At 35.1% G+C, this 22188-nt stretch overlaps 1 protein-coding gene across 1 annotated transcript in view; it reads right to left on the bottom strand.

Annotated features, from left to right (window-relative positions):
* Positions 1–1315: 1315 nt before the first annotated feature.
* Positions 1316–22188, bottom strand: part of LOC149548285 (uncharacterized) — a 46891-nt gene continuing 26018 nt past the window's right edge. Inside the window, exons 5-7 of the mRNA XM_089792345.1 lie at positions 18491–18521; positions 18035–18121; positions 1316–1834 (exon numbers count right to left, since the gene is read on the bottom strand). Coding sequence (XP_089648471.1) covers positions 1685–1834; positions 18035–18121; positions 18491–18521 — 268 coding nt within the window. The 3' untranslated portion in view covers positions 1316–1684. The remainder of the gene's footprint in view (positions 1835–18034; positions 18122–18490; positions 18522–22188) is intronic.

The following is a 22188-nucleotide window of genomic DNA, read 5'->3' on the forward strand; positions in this document are numbered from 1 at the left end:
ACTCTGTGATCCATCATTAGGACGAATTTGTGAGAGAATTTTGAAAGAGAGAAGGCTAAAAGAGAACTCATCCTCATGACGGATCATGGAGTCTGATCCGAAATGTTGATGAAAAATAATTCAAAATCAATTCCACTGGTAACTGAAAAATTCTCATGAATTGTGGAAACTCACTATTATTGAATCATGTTTCAAACTTGAATGAATAGTATTTTCAATTTTCAATTTGTAATTCAGTAATTCAATATGATAATTTTCTTCAAAATCATGAACATAAGCCAAATGATCAAGTATTTAAATTTTTTATTTTTATCTTTGACTTTTGACATTGATCAATGGTCAAGCATCATAGATTCATACTGTTGAATGATTGAGTTTTACAATTATGTACATTTCTCTTTTCTTTTTGTATATAGACACGCACATGAATCATAATGAAAAAAAATCACAAATCCACAAACCGGATTCTAGTACCCGAACCCGTCCCCAAACATTAATCAACTTAGAAAATATGTTAAAAAGGTTAACAAAATCAATGGCTATAGACAAAAACATGGAATTAATCATGAATGTATCAACTAGACATCGTACATAGACAATAAAGCATATTTCTTCTAATTTATTGGTTGGCTTTCATAAATGATCTCATAAAGGCATAAATAACACACATCCCCACATCATCTATGACTTACCTTTCCAAATTTGGCCTTACGTTTGAAACAAATGTATTTTCCTTCACCTCAGCAACTATCTCTTTGCTAGCACCATGAAAACATAAAGCAAGAAAATTAATCACCTCTGCACTTAAATGTCTGCCAATATCCAAGCTCAAATACAAAAACATATAGGAAGACTAGCTACAGTGCTTAATACATACGAAATGACATACATTAGCCTCCAAGGATTTCATATGCAACTCATTGTGTTGTATCTAGTTTAATCCAATCAACTTGGAAGAACTAAAAACTTTCTGACTTTCATCAACCAATCATTAATCTCCCAATTATTCTTTTGGCAGATTAAATTGACCAGTTCATCTAAGTCTGTATGTCCACTCTGTCCAACTCTGGTGGTCGCTTATCTTTTTAAAATCCTTTAGACATGTGAGGTAGATCAAACAAATTTTCACAAAGCAGCAGATTTGATAGTGGAAATTTAAAAAAATTAAACCAAATCCCTCAAACTTACATAATTTGCTACAGGTGTTTCTAGCAAAGAAACAAAAAATAACATTTTGTTCTTACCAAAATGGGAAAAAAAACAAGATAAAGCTGACTGTAGTCATCAAATTACCACTTTAGAAAAGTTCCCACTATGAAGAGAAAAAGATATGAATTAGGCTTCAAATTATGGTGTAGCTTTCAACAATGCAAGTACAGTTGTGATGGCTATAGCCAAATAAAACGAATTTTCACAACTTGGATACTACCTGTGTTAAGAACAAACCTAAGATATATCAATATGAAACGAGGATGAATTTGGTCATTACAGAAGGGAAGTAGGACATTTTGTCAAGGAAAACATAAGGGCAATAAAAATAGAGGATAAAGACCATGCAAGCATACGTGGAGGTTACCACTGTTTGTTATATTATAATTGTTGGGAATTTGAACATATAGAAGAAGACATTTAAGTTTTCCCTAAAATCTAAATCCAATCAGATCTTCATCTTCTGCATAAAGTTTCAGCTCCGAGGTAAACAAGGACCAATAACTTTAGAATGTCTAGAAATTGATTTTGCTGACCCATATCCTTTGGAAAAGTCAGCTAAACTCTCAGTAGCATGAGCCCGCCACTCTGCTTGTCTTTGTGCTTCTGCTGTTGGTAATCCTACCTGTCACATGCAGAAGACTTTAGAAGACAATCATGAATTGAAAATTAAAATGCAGTATACATCTTGTTTTATAATAATTCTAGTGAATTACAGACGCTGCATACTTCTGTATAAACATTCTAGTGAATTGCAGATGCAGCATTACACCAAGGCAATCAGAAGCCGTGGTTTTGTAACCCAAGTTACTCACTAGAGGATTACAGAAAATAAAAATAGAAATGGAGATGTCAAAACCTCTCCAAGAGCTGTACGAGTGAAGTAAGAATGGCTGAAGGTAAATAAATTGTTTGGCAACAAGATAGGACCACTGAAATAGATTTAGTTTCTGGGATAATAAAAGGTATGATGTATGAAAAATAGCCTCAACAAGAAGCCTAGTAAAATCATAAAGCATAAAGTTGTATCCATGAGCCAGACTTTATTGAATATTTGATACAGTACAATACATGACTTAAAAGTCTGTCATGATCAAAGTGCTAATGGTTATAAGCATTTTAAAATCTTTCATCTAACCAATGCAACGGAAAGTATTACAGGCATCCAAGGAAAGAATGCATGGACATAAAGTTCTATCCATGAGCCAGACTTTATTGAATATTTGATACAGTACAATACGTGACTTAAGTCTGTCATGATCAAAGTGCTAATAGCTATAAGCATTTTAAAATCTTTCATCTAACCAATGCAACGGAAAGTATTACAGGCATCCATAAGGAAAGAATGCATGGACATACCCAAACTAAGAAATAAATATCTCAAAATATAAAAAGTCAGTAGTAATGATCGAAAACTAAAAGTTACAATGAAAATGGGAAGGAAATTTTTAAAACCATAGAATATAAGAAGATGTGCAGTTACAAGGTCAATTTTAGAATTTCTATTGCAGCAGTTATTTGCAGTGAGTATATGTGTTCATTTGTGTAGGCAATCTTGAGTAATCAGTCAATTTGGGAAAAAGCATTTCACAATGAATGGTGTGCTTTCTTACAATAATGTTTGATCTATCTTCCATTCTGTTACTTTCCATCTTCCATGTTGCCTAATTTCAACTTCCAAAGGGGTTTAAAATAAGACTTTGATTATCCATAGTTTTGAGACTCGGCGAGGACTTGCACAACCACATCCAGTCAGACTTGACAAATCTGCAGTCTTCACCCGCGGACTCAACCAAGACAGACAGTGCAGATTCATTGGACTGCTGAAACTTGCAGGCTGAGTTTGTGAAAAAAACAAAAATCAACTTGAAATTAAAAACAAAAAGAAAGCACTTTTTCAAATATTCTTCAGTCATCAATGAGTGGAAGGGGAGCAACTGATACAAACCCATAAAACATAGTTACCCAAGCATTTGCACATTAAAAATTGACATAAAAGTAATAAGAATAACTTCACATCTTTGCAGAGAATATTTAAATTTATATTACTTATAAAAGAAGTACAGTGTTCTGCTCAAGCTGCAAGATATATCAAAAACCCTACATGCCACTGGACAGACATGCATCAACATGGTATGGAAAAAGTGTAAATGGAATTCAACTAAAACTCTATGCAAAACTTGGGCGCTTAAAAAACAAAGCATTAGTTGTAAAAATAGAGGAAAATAACTAATTTTGCAATTCCATGTCAAATGTAGTGGGTAAAGATAAAACTAGACATTATACCTTATAAAGATGCCAATCTCAGAAAAATAAGTAGGGTTTAGAAAAAGCTATTGTATTTGCTTAAGGTTATCTATTAAAAATGGCTAGCCCTAAACTAGTAAGATGTACTGTCATGGAGCATGGCCTAGCATTTAGGGATAGCCTTGTGTTTCAAAATGCACTCTAAGTAGGATATCATTTAAAAGTTGAACACTTGTTATAGTTTGAATCTCCATTGTACCAAACTCTATTCAAAGTAAAACTTTAAAGAAAGTTTAAAATGTTAACTTTTCAAGAACCAGAATAGCATTAATAAATAACAGAAAAATCAAATGACAAACTCCTGGGACACAGAGATTTACCCTGGGAAAACCCTCCTCGAGGGAAAAACCCAGCCACACCCAAAAAATAGGTCCTTTATATAATACTCAAAATTCAATACAGAGCTCTCAAGATTAATCAGAATAAAGATCTTTCTGAGAGATTGTTCACTCTCAACAATCATCAGAAGTGTACTATTTACAATGCAACCAAATGATCTCTTTAACATCAACAGTAGACACACCCTATTGTATCTTATTGATACCAAACACAGAAGAATGTGTGCACACAAAATTATCTCTGGAATAACTGCAGAAGATACAACAGCATACACACACTGATATCAAAAAAATGAGAATTCGCTCTTGAATCTTGTCACACCAAACAATGCAGAATGAAGGTTTGTACTTATGCACAATCATGGAATACAAACTTGTCTCTTGAGCATTTCATTTGGCAAACACAGAAGTCACATACTCGACAATGCTTAAACGTCCATCTTCATTACTCTGAGCAGTGACAGTTATCAAAGATTGCCATTACAGCTCACACTTGCCATAAGGGCCATATAAATACTGGGCGGTGACGCAACAACCACGTGGAGTCACTTCAGTCGATAATCAACAGTCTCAGAAAATGATTAAAACAATAGCCCGAGCCAAAGTGAACTGACTATGGTGACCAATAAGTGCCCCATTCATTTCTGAATCTTCATGCATTAAATTAAAGTCACTGAGGCTATGAAGATGGAGGAAGATACTGACAGTAGTTACACATGCATTGACACCTGCTGTTATCAAAGGCTTAAATAAGAAGGCTTTAAAAATGATGTCATTAGAGTAAAGGAACGCATACAAGTGTTAATCTCTCAAAAATATGAGCCAACTTCATATTATAACTGGAAGTCCACACACAGGAATATGAAAGATTTCTCCCGCAGCAACCGAAACATTAACACTCCCTCTAAGCAAGAAAGATTGTTCATGTCATGGTGTCACACAACATGACAAACACAAAGAGCTGCAACCAAAAATGTGTCAACAACAAAACTTTGTCATAAATTAATATTTTCTCAACATGATATGTCATCTCAAGTATGACATTCATCATGGCTACTTTTAAAGGGTGGAACAAGGGCTTTCACCTCAAACTTCTCTCGCAGAGAAGAAAGCATTAACAAGGGGTTGCACCTTGAACTTCTCCCTCACAGAGAAGAAATCATTAACAAGGGATTGCACCACGACATTCTCCCTCTTAGAGAAGAACTCATTGACAAGGGATTGCACCTCGACATTCTCCCTCTCAAACAAAAACTCATAAACAAGGGATTGCACCTCAAACTTCTCCCTCACAAAGAAGAACTCATTAATAAAAGATTGCACCTCGAACTTCTCCCTCACAAAGAAGAACTCATTACCAACATGTATAAAAATCACTGAAGCCAAGAGTCTCTCTCAACAGAGACTCCCTCTCAGCAAGGGCAGCAATCTCACTGCTTTGAATACCACAATAAATTAGAGCTGATTCCAACATTTGACCAGCCAAAGGATCTTTTGCAGTCACTACTTCACGAACTTGTTGATCCTCCGCAAAGGACTTGACACTCCCTCTATCACACAAGCTCCCTCTGAAACTCATTTCCTCCTCTTAAAAGAAACAAATCTGAATGACAAACTATATAGGTTCTTCGTCTTAAATGATGCTATGTGTCACCACTTCAGTTCCATGGCTGCAAGCAATGCCCCCAAGTTCACCTCGACAGCCTACATGACTTTGCATGTAATCTCTCATCATGCCATTCCTTCTCGATTCGTCCTAGAAGCATATTTAGTGAAATTAGTAGAAGTTCATAGAATCAAACTATCCTAAAAAGAAATATACAGATCAATGCTAAAAGCATACACTACTCCTAGTGTTATAACATGAATTAATATTAACTACATAAATTCATGATCAATATTCAAATACGTATCTCTTTATTGCCTAGATTTCCTCACAATCCATTGATAGATCTTTTGCCATCACAAATATATAGCATAGGCAAAGAGTGAAAATTTTGAACACCAGCACATCTGCTATCCCCATAGACCAAATGTCAACCATATAAGCATAGACGAACATGACAGCATACTCCCCATCAATGTCAAAAAAATGGAAGCTTCTTCATAGATTCTACCCTCCAAGGTTCCTCAGCTACATGTTCTCATAAGAATCCCTCATTTCTTGCATCATGTAAATTCTCAATTTTTCTATTCTGATTCGGGATCTTTACTAGACCCACGCTAATACCATGTTAAATTTTCAAGAACCAAAATAGCATAAATAAATAACAGGAAAATCATACGTGAACTCCTGATACACAGAGATTTACCCTGGGAAACCCTCCTACTCGAGGGAAAAATCCAGTAATAACCGAGAAAAGGTCCTTAATTTAATACTCAAAACTGAATACAGAGCTCTCAAGCTTAATGAGAATAAATCAGAGATTTTTCACTCTCAAGAATCATCAGAAGTGTACTATTTACAATGCAAGCAAATGATCTCTTTGACATCAACAGTACAGAGAGCATGCTATTGCATCTTATCGATACCAAACACACAAGAATTTGCACACAAAATAATCTCCCAGAATAACTGCAGAAGATACAACAGCATACAAACACTGATATCAAGAAAAATGAGAATTCACTCTGGAATCTCGTCACACCAAACAATGCAGAACGAATGTCCATCCTTATACACGATCATGGAATACAAACTTGTCTCTTGGGCGGTCTTTTGTCAAATGCGGAGGTCATATACTCGACAATGCTTAAGCTTCCATCTTCATTACTCTAAGCAGTGATGGTTATCAAAGATTGCCATTACAACTAACACTTGTCGTAAGAGCCATGTCAAATACTGGGTGGTGACTCAACAAGAATGTGGAGTCACCTCAGTCAATTATCAATCGTCTCAGAAAATGATCACAACAATAGCCCGAGCCAAATTGAACTGATGACAGTGACCAATAAGTGTCAATTCATTGTTGGACTATTAATGCCTTTAATAAACATCACTGAGGATATGAAGATCAAGGATGATACTGACAGAGTTACACATGCAATGACACCTGCAGCTCTCAAAGGCTTAAATAAGGAGAAGGCTTTAAAAACGATGTCATTAGAATAATAAAAGACATACCAGTGAATCTCTCAAAAACATGAGCCAACTTCATATTAAAACCTGAAGTCCATAATAGACTTGAATCTCTCTATTTTTGTTTCTCTCTCTTCCATAGATTTACTTCTATTTCTAATGGTCACTCTTCTTTTTTTCTTATTGAACAAAGAGAGAATATGGAAACATATAAGAAGAGTGGCCATTAGAAATAGAAGTAAGTATACGGAACAGAGAGAGAGAGAGAGAGAGGGAGATTTAACTCTAATAGTCCAAACACAGGAATATGAAAGATTTATCTCGCAGCTACTAGAACATTAACATAGAATGCCTCAATGCTAGAAAGAAATTGTTGACTCTAGCTATGCCCTATATCTTTTGCCCTTCTGGCATAAAAATGAAACAAAAAAAGACTCTATGAAAGAATTAATTAAGCATTTAATATTATATTAATGGTCATTTCAGTATTTAGTTTATTATTTTAGTCTATTAGGTAGTTTCTAAATTTCTCAGTTAGTTGTTTTAGAAACTTTCTTCATTGTTTCTCTTAATAAGAAGACTTTGTCTTCATTTTGTGCTCACTCATTTATGAATAATGAAATAGTGTAACATAGTATCACAACGGGTTGACAGGCTTCTATGAAATTTGGCAGATATTTTAATAAAATTCGAGACCTTTGTTCCTAAATAAAATTCTAGAATTTTTTTTATATTTTTTTAGTGGAAAAATTGTTGGAACATTGAGAGGTTCTCTCTACGATTTTGAAGGGCTTTTCAACCCATTTTTGTTGATGGTGATCATTTTTTTGCTGCAGCATCGAATTTCTTCCGTGTGCAAAGTGTTTTTTGTTCAGGTCGTATGTTTTTGTGGATTTCTTTTTGGTGTTGAAACCCACGCTTTTCACTCGCACAGGTTGCTTCTTTGCCATTTTCAGCCCATGACCATTGTTCTTTGTTCGTTTATCAAACCCACATCCATTTTCCAGCTCGTATTGGATTTTTTTGCAGTTTTTTTGGGTTTTTTAGCACTTCTTATTCTCTATTAGTGTGTGCCTTCCTCTATTATTAGTAGATAAGTTGTCTGTCTCTGTTAATAACAAGCAAGTATTTACCAATTACCTCGTAATATTTTTTAGCACTGCTTATTCTCTATTAGTGTGTGGCTTCCTGCTCGCATTTTGATTGGCTTTTGTGGATCATTTTCACTGGGATTTCTGACCATTATTTGGCCTGTGTGACTTCCCACCCATGCAACCTTTCTATGTTCATGTTTTGTTAGGTGGCGCTGTGGAGAGGACTGATTGTCCTCATTTTGAGGATTTTTTGGATTTTGGTTTAGCGTGTAATGGTGGCTTCATGCCTGCGAGTCTCTACAAGTCATGACTGGTTGTTCCAAGCCAGATATGGGTTTAATAATTTTTTCCACAAAAATTATTGGGTGGATTTTTCTAATTTTTTGCCTGAAAAAATTAAGTTTTAATTGTATTGGGTTTTCAATTTTTGTCCATAAAAATTTAGTGTTGAGGGCTTTAGAATTTTTTTCCTTAAAAACTATTTTGGAGTATTTTACCACATGAAGTTCAATATTTTGATGCATGAAGGTTTCTCTGTCGAGATTTTAGTAATTTTCTCCCAAAAAAATTTTGGGTAGGTTTTTCATTATTTTTTACTCAAAAAAAAATGGGAGGGTTTTATAATTTTTTTTCATTAAACTGGTATAGTGATTACTGCTAAATTTTGGCATATTTGAAATGTAAACTTTTATCTGATTAATGAAAATATATATTACCTATCAAACAAATAGTTATACCATTAATGCTATTGGCTCTATATCTGCCTTAACTCTAGTAATCTTCAGACATAATCATAATTGAAAATAAATCATCTAATTTATAATCAAAACCATCATACCAAACTGATATCCATCAGTGGCTGCAATTACCTGCCAAACTAAGAAGTTTGATACACATAAATTCATTCATTAGTTAGTGTGTGTATGTGTTTGAACATTTAAAAATATAAAAAGAAGAGTGATACTCATAAATCCATAATTGTCAATAAAATTTTGAATGAAATACCTAGTATCAAATTCATATTTTTTTCATCATAAGCATTGTACAGTCTTAGGTTCTTCATATTTTGCTTCTAAATATTTAAAAGGCTTAATAGAGAGGTTTGCTTGGCATATTCATATAGAGATCTGATGAGAATTTACAAATAATGCATATTTTATTTCATATGCATGCACATATTTTGGTATAATTGCTCAGGTACCTTGGGTACTTCCTAAGTGTCAAGCTTCATTGTGGATCCTTCATAGGAGGACCCACGGCAAGTCCAAGCACCCAATCCATACCCATACCCATACCCGAACTATACCAGTGCCAAGACCTCATCTTCAGCATAACTGAGTCCCGCAAAACATTAGTCCATGTCACTTTGATATATCCAGCCTATATACTTTAGAACATTACTCCTATTCAAAGACTGAACAATTCAATATTTTGCATTGTGCAAATAAAGTACAAATTTACATTTGCAATCAATCTGGCAGACAAAATGCTTACAGCCTTAGGGAGAAAATTGTAACAGCCATGAGCATCTATCCATGTTGAGATCAAAATTTACAAGATGTCATATTTTATGTGGCTAAGAAACATGCAAAAGCCTGTTAACAGGATAGTAAATCTACCACCAATTGACCACAGATTCCTAAAACTCGCACAATAGTATTTCTTGTGTTTTAAACCTCAAACAACTCTACCCCTACACCGTTGTTGCTTCATTGCCAATTACGGAAAGATTAATATTGATGTTTTTTTCATTTTTGCAGATTTAAGCTTCTAATTTACTTGCATGCTGTACAAAATCAACACATGGCATGTGGTTTTTTGTGAAAAATCTCATATTTTCACCTTTTTGCACATTCTGATGAAATTGCTGCAAAACTTCTGCAAATTCTGTACTAAATCTCAGACTTCTATGATATCCTTCAATTGCTGAAGATAATCTTCTTAATATTCTGAAGTTAGGAGGAGTTAACACCTTCAACTCTGATCTGAATTTTATTTATATCTGCAATATATTCGTTTAGGTATTATTGCTTGAGGGAGCAGACTTGTGTTTACTGTGTGTCCTCAAACTACCATAAAACCTACCCTTTATATCAAGACCAAAGGGCATGTCCCTTAAAGGGACATGACCCTCTCTAGGTCGGCCCAAACACTACTTGAAGAAATCGGCGCCTAAAGGAAATTATCAAATGTTTAACTAACATAACAAATCGTTATAGTTAGTACAAGATATAATTTATGCTAAGGATCGCCGCCCATCTTACTGCCAAGTCTAGTGTATATATAGGCTATCATATGATATAATGGGAGAAGACTAAGGTGCGGATTGCACTTCTCAGACCAGTAAGATTATCAGGCTAATATTTAACACTCCCTCTTAACTTGATAATCATACTAAGAGATAACATATCTAGCATCTTCAATTGCGATGAATAAGCATAGATTGATACTCTATATCTATTTGAATCTTCTGAGAACAATGGTATCATGTAACATATGATACTGAGTCATATAACCATCTTGTGATTTGACTTGTCACTTTATACTAGTGATGTCAGTATTGCATCGGGATAAAATCTGAAGAATGATTAAGTTCTGCATTTATCCAAGTTGTGATTCATAGGAACTGGCAATCCTATATCACAACTTGATCTCGAGTTAAGATCTACTAGAACATAGGATAAAGTCTGAAGAATAAATTCTTCCTTTATCCAAGTTGTGATTCATAGACATGGAAATGCTTATGTCACAAATGATCTTGAACTCACCTAGATCGAATAGTAGTTTTATATTGTTCAATACATTATCTAAGGAATCGTCATCTCTCATAATGTCTTTAATACAAATATTCATTACCTCAAAGATTGTTACCTCTTAAATAATGAATACCGATGGTGGAGCCCATAATAGTCAATAGCCTGACTAAAATTATTTTATTAATAATTTAAAGAATACAAATGAATTACAATTCAACCATACCAAGTCTTTTCCTGAAGTGATCTATCTTCATTCTAGAGAGAGGTTTGGTGAGAATGTCTATTGTCTGATCTACAGTGCAAATGTATTATAATTTTACAGTATTCCTATCTACCATATCTCTTACATAATGGCAAAGAATTTTGATATGCTTGGACCTATCATGGAAAACTGGATTCATCGGAAGCTTGATGGAACTCTAATTATCACAATGAATAATGGTAGGATTCATGGCTTTCCCAAATAATCCCACAAGTAACTTCCTTAGCCAAACTGCTTCTTGAGAGGCCATCATTGCCGCAATGTATTCGGCTTTTGTGGAGCTTTGTGCTACTAAAGAATGTTTTCTACATATCCAAGATATCATTGCTGATCCTAAACTGAAACATCTTGAAGTACTTTTTTGTCTTTAACACTTCCACCCCAATCTAAGCCAATGAATCCATGTAAATCTAAGTCGACTTTCTCATATTTGAGCCCAAGATTAAGAGTGCCTTGTGAGTATCTCATAATGTGTTTACTACAACTAGGTGAATCTCCTTTAGCTCACACATAAACTGACTTAAGGCATTAATAGCATAGCAAATATCAGGTCTTGTATTTACCAAGTACATAAGGGACCCAATCATCTCTCTGTATAGAGTAGAATCTATGGAAGGTGATCTTGTTGCTACTTCTTTAAATTTATGTAGATTAGTCTCCATTGGAGAAGACATAGACTTGCAATTCCACATTCCAAATCTCTTCAAAATATCTGATGTGTACTTCCCTTGATTGAATATAATGCTATCAGAATTTTGTCGTACTCCCAATCCTAGGAAGTAATGAAGGAGTCCCAAGTCTTTCATCTCGAATTCTCTAATTAGATCTTTCTCGCATTGATCTATGAGATGATCATCACCTATTATTAGTAAATCATCAACATACAATATCAAAATTACCATATCATCTTATCCCTTTTATAATATAAATTTGGATTGGCTTCATTTTTGGAGAATCCTAAGCCAATGAGATACTTATCAATTCTTTCATACCAAGCCCTTGGAGCCTGCTTAAGCCTATAGAGAGCTTTCTTGAGCCTACAAAAAAAAATGTTATGATCATGAGTTTCAAATCCTTCAGGTTGCTCCAAATATACTTCTTTTGTAATCTTTCCATTTAGGAATGTTGTTTTTACATCCACCTGATGTACTTTCCATCCCTTCGATGTTGCACTGGCTAGAACTGCTCTTACAGAGCTGTCTCTAGCAACAGGAGCAAAAGTTTCTTCATAATCAATCCCTTCTTTCTAAGAGAATCCTCTAGCTACAAATCTGGCTTTATATTTTTCAATGCTATTGTCAGCAGCATGCTTTATTTTAAATATCCACTTGGAAGAAACAACAGATTTTCCTTTAGGTCTAGGAACAATTTCCCAAACATCTTTCTTCATAATAGATTGGTATTCTTCTGTCATAGCTTCTTTCCAAGTTGTATGTTTAATAGCATCTGAAGTATTGGTTGGTTCTGATTTAGACAAATCATTCATGTTTGTTGTATAACTAAAAAATCTTTTGGGTCTTTTGCTTTCTTTGATTGTTCCAAAAGGTGCAGCAAAGTCTCGTGCTTCCTCGACTATTTTAATGGCCCAAAGTGGTCTTTTCTTTGAATTTTGAGTGTCTCCAAGATTGAGGTTTTGAATTTCATCTTCAATTTCTTCCATGTTCTCCCTCTGAGACTCAGACTCAGATTTCTTTCAGAACTAAGTAAAGGAGAGGGTTCTTCAAAACTTAGGGCTCTTTTGAATGCTAGATCTTTTTCAAAACTACATCCCTACTAAGTTCAATATTTTTCTGTCCAGGTATGAAAATCTTATATGCTTTAGATGTTTCACTATACTCTACAAAAATGTCTTTCCTCTCGGAGGGTTCTAACTTAGTTCTCTTTTCTTTTGGAACATGGATATATACAAGGCACCCAAAAATCCTAAGATGACTTATATTGGGTTTAACCTTAGTAAAGACTTCTTTAGGAGTTATACCTCTAAGGTAGGCGTGAGGACTTCTGTTTTGAATATAGACAACAGTACAAGAGGCTTCTGCCCAAAGATAATATTTTAGATTTTAATCAAATATCATAGCTCTAGCAGCTTCTATAATTGTTCTATTCTTTCTTTTTGCTACCCTGTTTTGTTCTAAGTTATAAGGAACTGTATACTCCCTCTTAATTCTTGTTTCTTTACAAAACCTTTTAAACAAATCTGAGGTGTATTCCCTTCCATTATAAGTTCTAAGAGTTTTAATTTTATGTCCTAATAAGTTCTCAGTTAATGTTTTAAATTCTTTAAATCTCTTTAGGATTTCTTCTGATTCTTTGCATTTTAATAAGTAAATCCAAGTTTTCCTAGAGAAGTCGTCTATGAACAAAATATAATACCAAAATCCTCCAAGAGAAGGAACAGACATAGGTCCACATAAATTTTTCATGGATTAATTCCAAACCATTGTTGGTTTTTCTAGTGCTATCATGAAATGGACTTTTGGTGTTCTTACCCAGAGCACACCCTTTACATATGCTTGAGTGGTCTTTATTTAGTTTAGGCAAACCAGTAACCATCTTCTCCATAGTTGATAAGATTTTGAAATTTAGATGTCCTAAATTTTTGTGTCATATTTTATTTATGTCTGCAGCTTCATGAATTAAGGCTTGAATAGGCCGACTAGGTTCTAAATTTAATTCATACAAATACCTTTTTCTCTGACCAATCAACTTCGCTTTCTTAACTGTGGAGTTCTTAGCCCAAGTTATTACTTTACCGTCCATGAATGCAACATTATGTCCATCATCTTCAAGTGTTGCAACCGAGATTAGATTTCTTTTTATTCTTGGTACATAAAGTAGTCCTTTGAGAAGCAGAGAATTTCCTGATTTTAGTTTCAAGGTGCAATTTCCAATTCCTTCGACGGAATGTGTTGAATTATCACCAATGGTGACTTTGCCATTAACTTTTTTCTAATATAGAGTCTAGTGCTTCTTTGTATCCTGTAATGTCTAGATGATCCACTATCAATCGCCCATGCTTTACTTGAGACTTCATTTGATAGTGACGAATACAATACACGATTTTCAAGATTGTAGTTATCTTCTTCCCTAGTAACGTTTGTATAGTTCACTTCTTGTTTAGAATACTCTGGGAAATTAGATCTGTAGCATCCAAACTTTTCACATCTGAAGCACTTTATTTTGGATAGATCTTTCTTAGATTTTTCATTCTTTTAATTTCCCCTTTTCTTCTTAAAATGTTTCTTCTTGCCTTTACAGGAGTTTGTATTAAGAACATCTTCATCTTCCATTTTCAATTTCCCTCCTTTCTTTAGTTTTTTCGATTTTTCCTAAAGACAATCTCTCTTAAGTCTATTGAAGTCAGGAAGTTTATCTCTAGCACTTACTCCTTGTGCGAAAGTTTCCCAAGAATCTGGTAATCCATCTATAGCCATCAATGTTAGTTCCATGTCACTAATGATGGTACCTATACTTGAAGGTTCATCTCTTAGGCTGGCAACCCTTAGGAAGTAAGAATTCATTGATTCTCCCTTCTTTATTTGAATGTGAATTTAGTTGCCTTTTTAGTGCGAGAACTCTAGTTGCATTGTTAAACTCATATGCATTTAGTAGTGCATTCATCATAGCAAATGTTGTTTGATGTTTTGTTAGCATAGGTACGATATCATTTTTCACTCCATCTAATATGATCTAAATAGCTTTCCTATTTCCTTTAATCCAGAAGAATTTATGAGGTTCAACTGTAGATTGTCTGGATGCTGATTCAACAAATTGTTTTACATCATTTTCTTCAAGAATCATCATGATTCTGAATTTCTAGGCATCAAAGTGTTCTTTCCCATCAAACCTGCCCTCGGGATTGATTGTGTATGCCATTGAAGATAGGAGAATGATGCTAGAAATATCTATAAGGTCTGATTACTTAATTTGCAAAGCCTAAGTTTGACTACCAGAGCTCTGATACCATGTAAATTTTCTGCAAATTCTGTACTAAATCTCAGACTTCTATGATATCCTTCAATTGCTGAAGATAATCTTCTTAATGTTCTGAAGTTGAGAGGAGTTATCACCTTTAACTCTGATCTGAATTTTATTTATATCTGCAATATATTCGTTTAGGGCCCATTTAATTGCTGGAATATGATTCGAGAATTGGCATTCGCAAACCTTGATTTGGGATTCTGGAACTTGAAATCCAGATTACTGTTTTGAGGATTTGATTTGGGACTGTTTGGTTCACCAAGAATTCATTATGAGAATACAAATTTTCACCGTTTGGTTGCACATTTCTGGAATTGGATATGAGGCATGGCCACGCCAAAACTCACAATGGCAGACGAATTAAACCAAAAGAAAACGAAAAAAATTAGAGGAAAACAATCTACAAACTGCCCTGTTAGTGAAGCAAATGGCCACTGTGACAGCTAGGGTTAGAACTCGCGACCAGAACCTCAGCGAAATGCACAAAGGCCGGGTTAGTGCAAGAAAGAAGCCATAAAAAATCAGCGAATCTGCATTCAACACAAAAGTACCACCATTCTATAGGAGTTTGGTCGACCAAAGAAGAAATAATGAACTGGGTAAGTAGCGCATATGCCTTTGCGCAACTCCTCACAAGTAAAAACAGCAGCACCGTAATGAACAAAAAAAGAAGGGCCTCGTATTCAGAGAAAAATCTATTAAACCCTAACAAAATGGAGAGCAAAATGCAACCATACCTTTGCAGACACGTTGAGAAACCAGAGAAAATGGAGAGCAGAACGTTTGGCAAAGAAAAAATGGATCTGCAAATAACGTGAGAAACCAGAGAAAATGGAGCAAAACGTTTGCAGAGATAAAATGGAGTGTAAACGAATATAATCTGGTAGACAAAAAGTTTGAGCGCCAAAAAAAATTAGGTCTACTGGACTTTAAAAAAAGTTTCTTTTGTATTAATTTGCAATGCTTGTTTTTCCCAAAATTGGAATTAAAACGAGTATTTGAGCAATACCAACTATTTGGAAGGAAGACCGAAACCTCAAATTGGGGGATAAATGAGGATACGGAATTCTAATTTTCTCATATTCCAATTCTCATTTCGTTGACCCAAATAGTGGATTACGACTTTTTTAGAATTCGCAATTCTAATTCCTGTTGATATCCACGAACCAAACAGGCCCTTAGGTATTATTGCTTGAGGGAGCAGACTTGTTTTTATTGTGTGTCCTCAAACTACAATAAAACCTACCCTTTATATCAAGACCAAAAGGCATGTCCCTTAAAGGGACTTGAAGAAATAGGTGCCTAAAGGAAATTATCAAATGTTTAACTAGCATAACAAATTGTTATAATTAGTACAAGATATAATTTATGCCAAGGATCGCCGCCCATCTTATTGCCAAGTCTAGTGTATATATAGGCTATCATATGATATAATAGGAGAAGACTAAGGTGTGGTCTGCACTTCTCAGACTAGTAAGATTATCAGGTTAATATTTAACAATTGCCAATGGGTTCTCCCAAGTACAATTGGGCACAACCCAAATTCAGCAAAGGTAGGCGACAAGATTGTTGCTGCCCATCCTATCCACAAAATAGGCAGAACTTGTTCAACCCTGCAACAACTCCCAAATGGGAAGAACCTAGAAGCATAGGCCTATTCCAGTGGCGTTCATTATCTAATGTATACTGGGGTCTTCTTCATTCGTGGCCGAAAATGGGAGGCTCTATCTACCACAATCAAGAATGCTAAAAGATGAGAAAAGAAGTAGCTTCCTTGATTGAGATACTCTCCAATCCTCTCTTTTCCAAAGAAAATGACCTAATCCAAGGGCAACTACTGCTGTTAGGCCCTTCTCTCAGGAATTTAGTATAACACTCTAGAAGTACTTTAGATGTTAGCTGGGTGCTCTGTTCTTGCCTAAGCATCATACAAATGAGCTTTCACCAAATTGTATGAGCTTGTACATTTCACAGCTCACTCATTGCGAATTTGGAAACCTTTCTAATATACTTCCACATGGGTGAATTTGGGTATGTTTTGAAGTAACATTGACTTCCAAAGCGAAAATGGGTTTGCCATTGCAATCCTCAAGGCAACAAGTTTGGAAAATAACACATTCCAATTAAACAAGAGCAAAAAAAAACATCCCAACTCATGTAAGGTAGGAAATAAAAAACAAGGGAAATTATTCATAGAAGAAAAAATTGGGAAAAATATTGTGCCTGATACAATAATCTTTCTCTACAATCTCCTTGACTCAATTTGGGTTCTTCAACATGTAGGTATAGCTATCAAACCTCTTTGGAACCTTTAATTATTCTCCAGTTCTAAACATGCAATGACAAGTAAGAATGGAAGTGACACACATATAATTGATTTGTGTTTAGTTTTCACAATTAAGAAAATATGATTAGTTTTGTGTTTTAAAATGCTTTAAGGTTCAATTCAGGGTTTAGGGTTAGGTTTTCAAGTTGACTGATTAAAAATAAGGACCAAACTGCCCATGTACATCCATGGACTAGATTCTGGTTCCCAAACAAATTAGATCCGAGTCCAGAGCTGCAGAGAAGAAATCATTAATAAATCATTAACCAAATTCAATATAATATCTTTAAATCTTTATCAAATTTGATAACCACCAGATCAAATTCTCCAGATAACTTAAAGTAAAAAAAGGCCAATCTGGCAGGGTGTAAAAACAGAGTAATAATCAATTCGAAAATTAAAAATGTACAAGTAAATGGGAAGTTAATATCACAGGATTTGTCAATGAAGATGAACAATCTCAGAACATCTGCTTAAGCAGGACTGGAATTTAATGTTCTTCCTAATTATATGATTCCCAAGATGTGCTCTTAAAATCCACTTACCACTCACACTAGACTTCTGATATTACTTTTAGCTCCACAGTTGCAACTGACTAGGTTACATGAAGTATGAAATGATAAAAATGGAAATAGAACAAAACAAAAACAATGAAGAGAGGAAATCAAGTTCAAAATCTCACTGCGACACGGAAAGCATCCATTCGAGCAGTCTCACGCTCATCCAAACTTGCTAGCCTTTTCCCCGTGGCTACAGTTCGTTCCAAGATCTGCAAAGAACAAAATATCCTCAACTCCATATGTTCATCCATTAATGCCACAAAGTTCATGTTTGATTTCAATTCACTATGCAAAACACTATTTGTGTTCAGATCTTAAATCAGTACAAATATTATAGATCTACTGACAAATATATTTATGATTATCTTTGCTTGAATAATTCAAATGAGAAAAGTGACAACACAAGCTCCCCAAAACTGAGCTATGAATTCAGATGCTAATTCACAATCTAGAATGAGCTAACTATGCCTTGTTTGGATTGAAACCTCCAATGTGTGTGTAGACAAACATTCCACGGCAGTTGGCAAAATGCTCGCCAAGTGTCTAAAAGTATAAATCAGAAATTAAGGATTGCTTACTCGTTTTTCTTTTCGGAGCTTCTTCTTTGCCCTGCATAGAAAAAAGTAGTTTAAAGAGAGGTGACTTTTACATTAGATTCATAAAGTACTTAGGCTTAACAGAAATATATTACAACAGTACATTCCTATATTCATCCAAGAAAGAATCCTAGAAGCAAATTTCACAAGAAAAAGAGTTTAAAAGAGAAGAAATAAATAAAATTCAAGTGAGTCAATTCAGGAAACGCATCTCTATCAGAAGAGCTAGCATACAATATCCACGCCTAGGTATTTTATATGGAGATAATATGCCCCCTTTATTGATGTTATAGCTGTGGGAGTCATCTTTCTCGCCTGTATTTGAAATTAAATAAATATATTATTGAAGCCAACTCAACACATAACATCATCTTCTTTGTAACGTCAAGTGAATGAAGGGTCTTCACTTTGTAACAGCAAAACAGTGAAGGGTCAAGACAATTTTATATATTCTTCCAAGAGGAATTGGTATGACAATAGAGTGATAGCTTTTATTATCTAAGAGATTCATGCTGAGGAATAATTATGATCTGAGTATTGATAGATGCTATGATCATCTCTTCAGTTTAACCTAGTGTGTGGGCAATTTGTAAAGTAGTCTTCTGCTCTTTCATAATATATACAAGTGATATATTTGGGGCTGGGTTTTTCTCCCACAAGTTGGAGGGTTTTTGCAAGATAATTTGTCGTGTCCATTGTTATGCATTATCTGTTATTTCTGCATTGTCTTATCACTGATCACTAAAGAATCAACATAGCGTCATAGCCAACTTTTGTGTCTGTGAAGGCAAGAGTGTTCAGTACACTCTTCTGAATGATGTTTTGAGGGTGTCTAAGAAGGACGGGAGGCCATTTCTGCAACCCTCTATTTCGTTTGCCATGATGTATGCTTTCATTGGGTCCTGAGGGGGGCAAAATCGACCCAGTAAAAAGCATAGATTCCTTGGCAAAGTCCAAGGAGTAATACTGAGAGAGAGAGAGAGAGAGAGAGAGAGAGAGAGAGGGGGGGGGGCATCAATTACCAGACCAATGACAGTTCATTGGAATAATTCATTCTTTAATCACAAATCTAAGTAACCTTATTACTTTTGTGTATTTTTCAGTTCTTTGGCATTCAATTAAGTAATTACACACTGGATTAGCATTAGTATTTCTATGATTAGTTTATTCTATCATCATCATTTGGAGCGATATCGCCTTCTTACCTTACTTCAAGTCCTTGCATATGTTTGTATTAAGTTTGTTGTTCACACAACTTCTCCTTATTGCATTTGTTATTACTATCTCGCAGCATGGAACTCAGCGATAGACATTATGCCATGATTGTGTTTTCCCACAGTAGCAGGATGAATAGAGGGTCCAGATTACTGCATATTGATTGGGCGTTGTTTAAAATCTACTGCACTATAACCTTTAAACAAAGACGACTGGTTCAAGAGCAACATTTTGAAAATCCTAAGTTGTTGCCAAATGCACCTTTATTGGATTTGATATCTCTAAATTTTGGTTTGCCCAGTTTGCAAGTATGGACAATGGGGGGTTAGAGAATATACGTCTTAGCACTTGGTACATACTGCTTTGAGATTGCTGAGCCTAGCATTGTGGCTTCTTTCAACATGTATAGAAGGGAGGAAAATATGCTTTCTTTTTCACACGGCTCCTTCTATCTCTTTCATCAACTATTTAAGGGAATCAAATTCTTATGCTGTCTTTCATTATACACAAAGCTTTCAAATTATCTTCACTGCCGTGAGAGCTTTCTCCTGTCCGAAATGTTGGTATGTGTTACTCTTTTCTTAGAAGTTTATACAAAAGCATTGTTTAAATCATCATCAGACGGTGAACTCGTGGTTGACCGGCGGTCACCAGGGTATATGTGTGTTATGTGGCCAGTTAGCACCAAGTTGTATGTGTGTTGTGCGCCAGCTATTGGTATTAGAAGTTGGCTCTAGATGTAGAGATAAACCACTTGCTAACGTGGCTCTCCCAACTGTGATGCTGGGCACCATGCTTCCTCTATTCCCAAGGGATTATATTGCGTGGGACACCAATATTGTTTTATGGCTCTCCTTAGATAGTAACAACAAGTTTATCAATTTAATCTCACTCTGAGACTTCCTTTTGCTGGTATGAAACTCATTACTAAGTTATGGATGTGGAGGAATGCATGGATGTGTTGGATAGTTTTGTATCATTTGAGAATAGCAAATTACATGTTCGTGAAACTGTGGATCTCCATTCTCTGTCTGGATGTTGCTTCAGCTTTGAGTCTGCCATGATTTCCTAGCGTAGCAGGAAACAGAACTCTGTGGCACAAAGCACTGCAGAAATACATTGCAGGCATTATAGCATTCGCTGATAAATTTCCTGGAGACTTTTAGGATGGATCCTGAGGAACAAGAAGCTCCTCAAGATATAGACATATCTTCTGATGATACCTCTAACATCCAGAGGGAGTCTGGTGTACCATTCAAGTCTACTGATCCAGTTGATGTACCTCAAGATTTTGCTTGGTGTTGTGGAGAATGCTGATCATACTGAGAAGGAGTCTCGGCATCAATAATCCTTAATATGTGCTAAAATGCATATTTCTTTGAGATGGAAAAATATGAGATGAAAGCCCTTGAGATATGTTGTGCTAAAATGCATATTTCTCTGAGACAAAGAAATATAATGTAAAAGCCCTTGAGAGATGTGCTAAAATGCATATTTGCTCTTTCCACTAATGCAAATAGCCATGGTGGACATCGTGTTGAGAGACTCCATGACGACATCACATTGAGTGATTCCGTGATGGGAACTTGTGTATATGCTTCTTTCCACACATGGAAGTGGCCATGGTGTACGTCATGTTGAGTGGCTCCATGACATTATCTTGGTTGAGAGATTCTGTGATAAACTGTTTTACACAAATGGGTGTAGCCATAGTGAGTGTCATGTTGAGAGACTCTATTACATGAATATCTAGAAAGATACATCCCTATCTAAGAGGGAGTGTTGATGTTAGAGTTGTGGGATATATTTCTCTCCTGTTTTTGAAATAAATAAATATATTATGAAGTCAACTCACACATAACATCATCTACTTTGTAACATCAAGGAAATGAAGGGTCAAGACGATGAAGGGTCTTCAATTAGTAACAGCAAGACAATGAAGGGTCAAGACAATTTTATATATTCTTCCAGGAGGTATTCGAATGACGACAGATTTATATCTATTATTTCTGAGAGATTGATACTAAGGAATTATTATGATCTGTATATTGGTAGATGCTATGATCATCACTTCAGTTTAACCTAGTGTTTGGAATGTCACGCAGCCTTCTACTTTTTCATAATATATATAAGTGATACATTTGTGGCTGGGTTTTTCTCTGTCAAATTGGAGGGTTTTCCCAGGATAGTTCGTTATGTCCATTATTGTATCTGTTGTGTCTTATTGTGCATTATCTGTTTTTTCTGCATTGTCTAATTTCTGATCATAAAAAAATCAACACCCTTTTTATACAATAGCCACAAGTAGCACTTGTATTGTGAATGGAGATAATAAGCCCCTTTTTATACCCTTGGTACAAATGGAAAAGCCAACGTATAAATTTTAACAGAATAAATAATAAAAGTAAAACATTGATACATTCCACCAAATTTTCTATGGTTTAGACTTAAGCTGTAGCTGCTTT

Source organism: Cupressus sempervirens, chromosome 7 (genome assembly GCF_028749045.1).
Source record: "Cupressus sempervirens isolate cs-2001-9-10 chromosome 7, ASM2874904v1, whole genome shotgun sequence".
Lineage (NCBI taxonomy): Eukaryota > Viridiplantae > Streptophyta > Pinopsida > Cupressales > Cupressaceae > Cupressus > Cupressus sempervirens.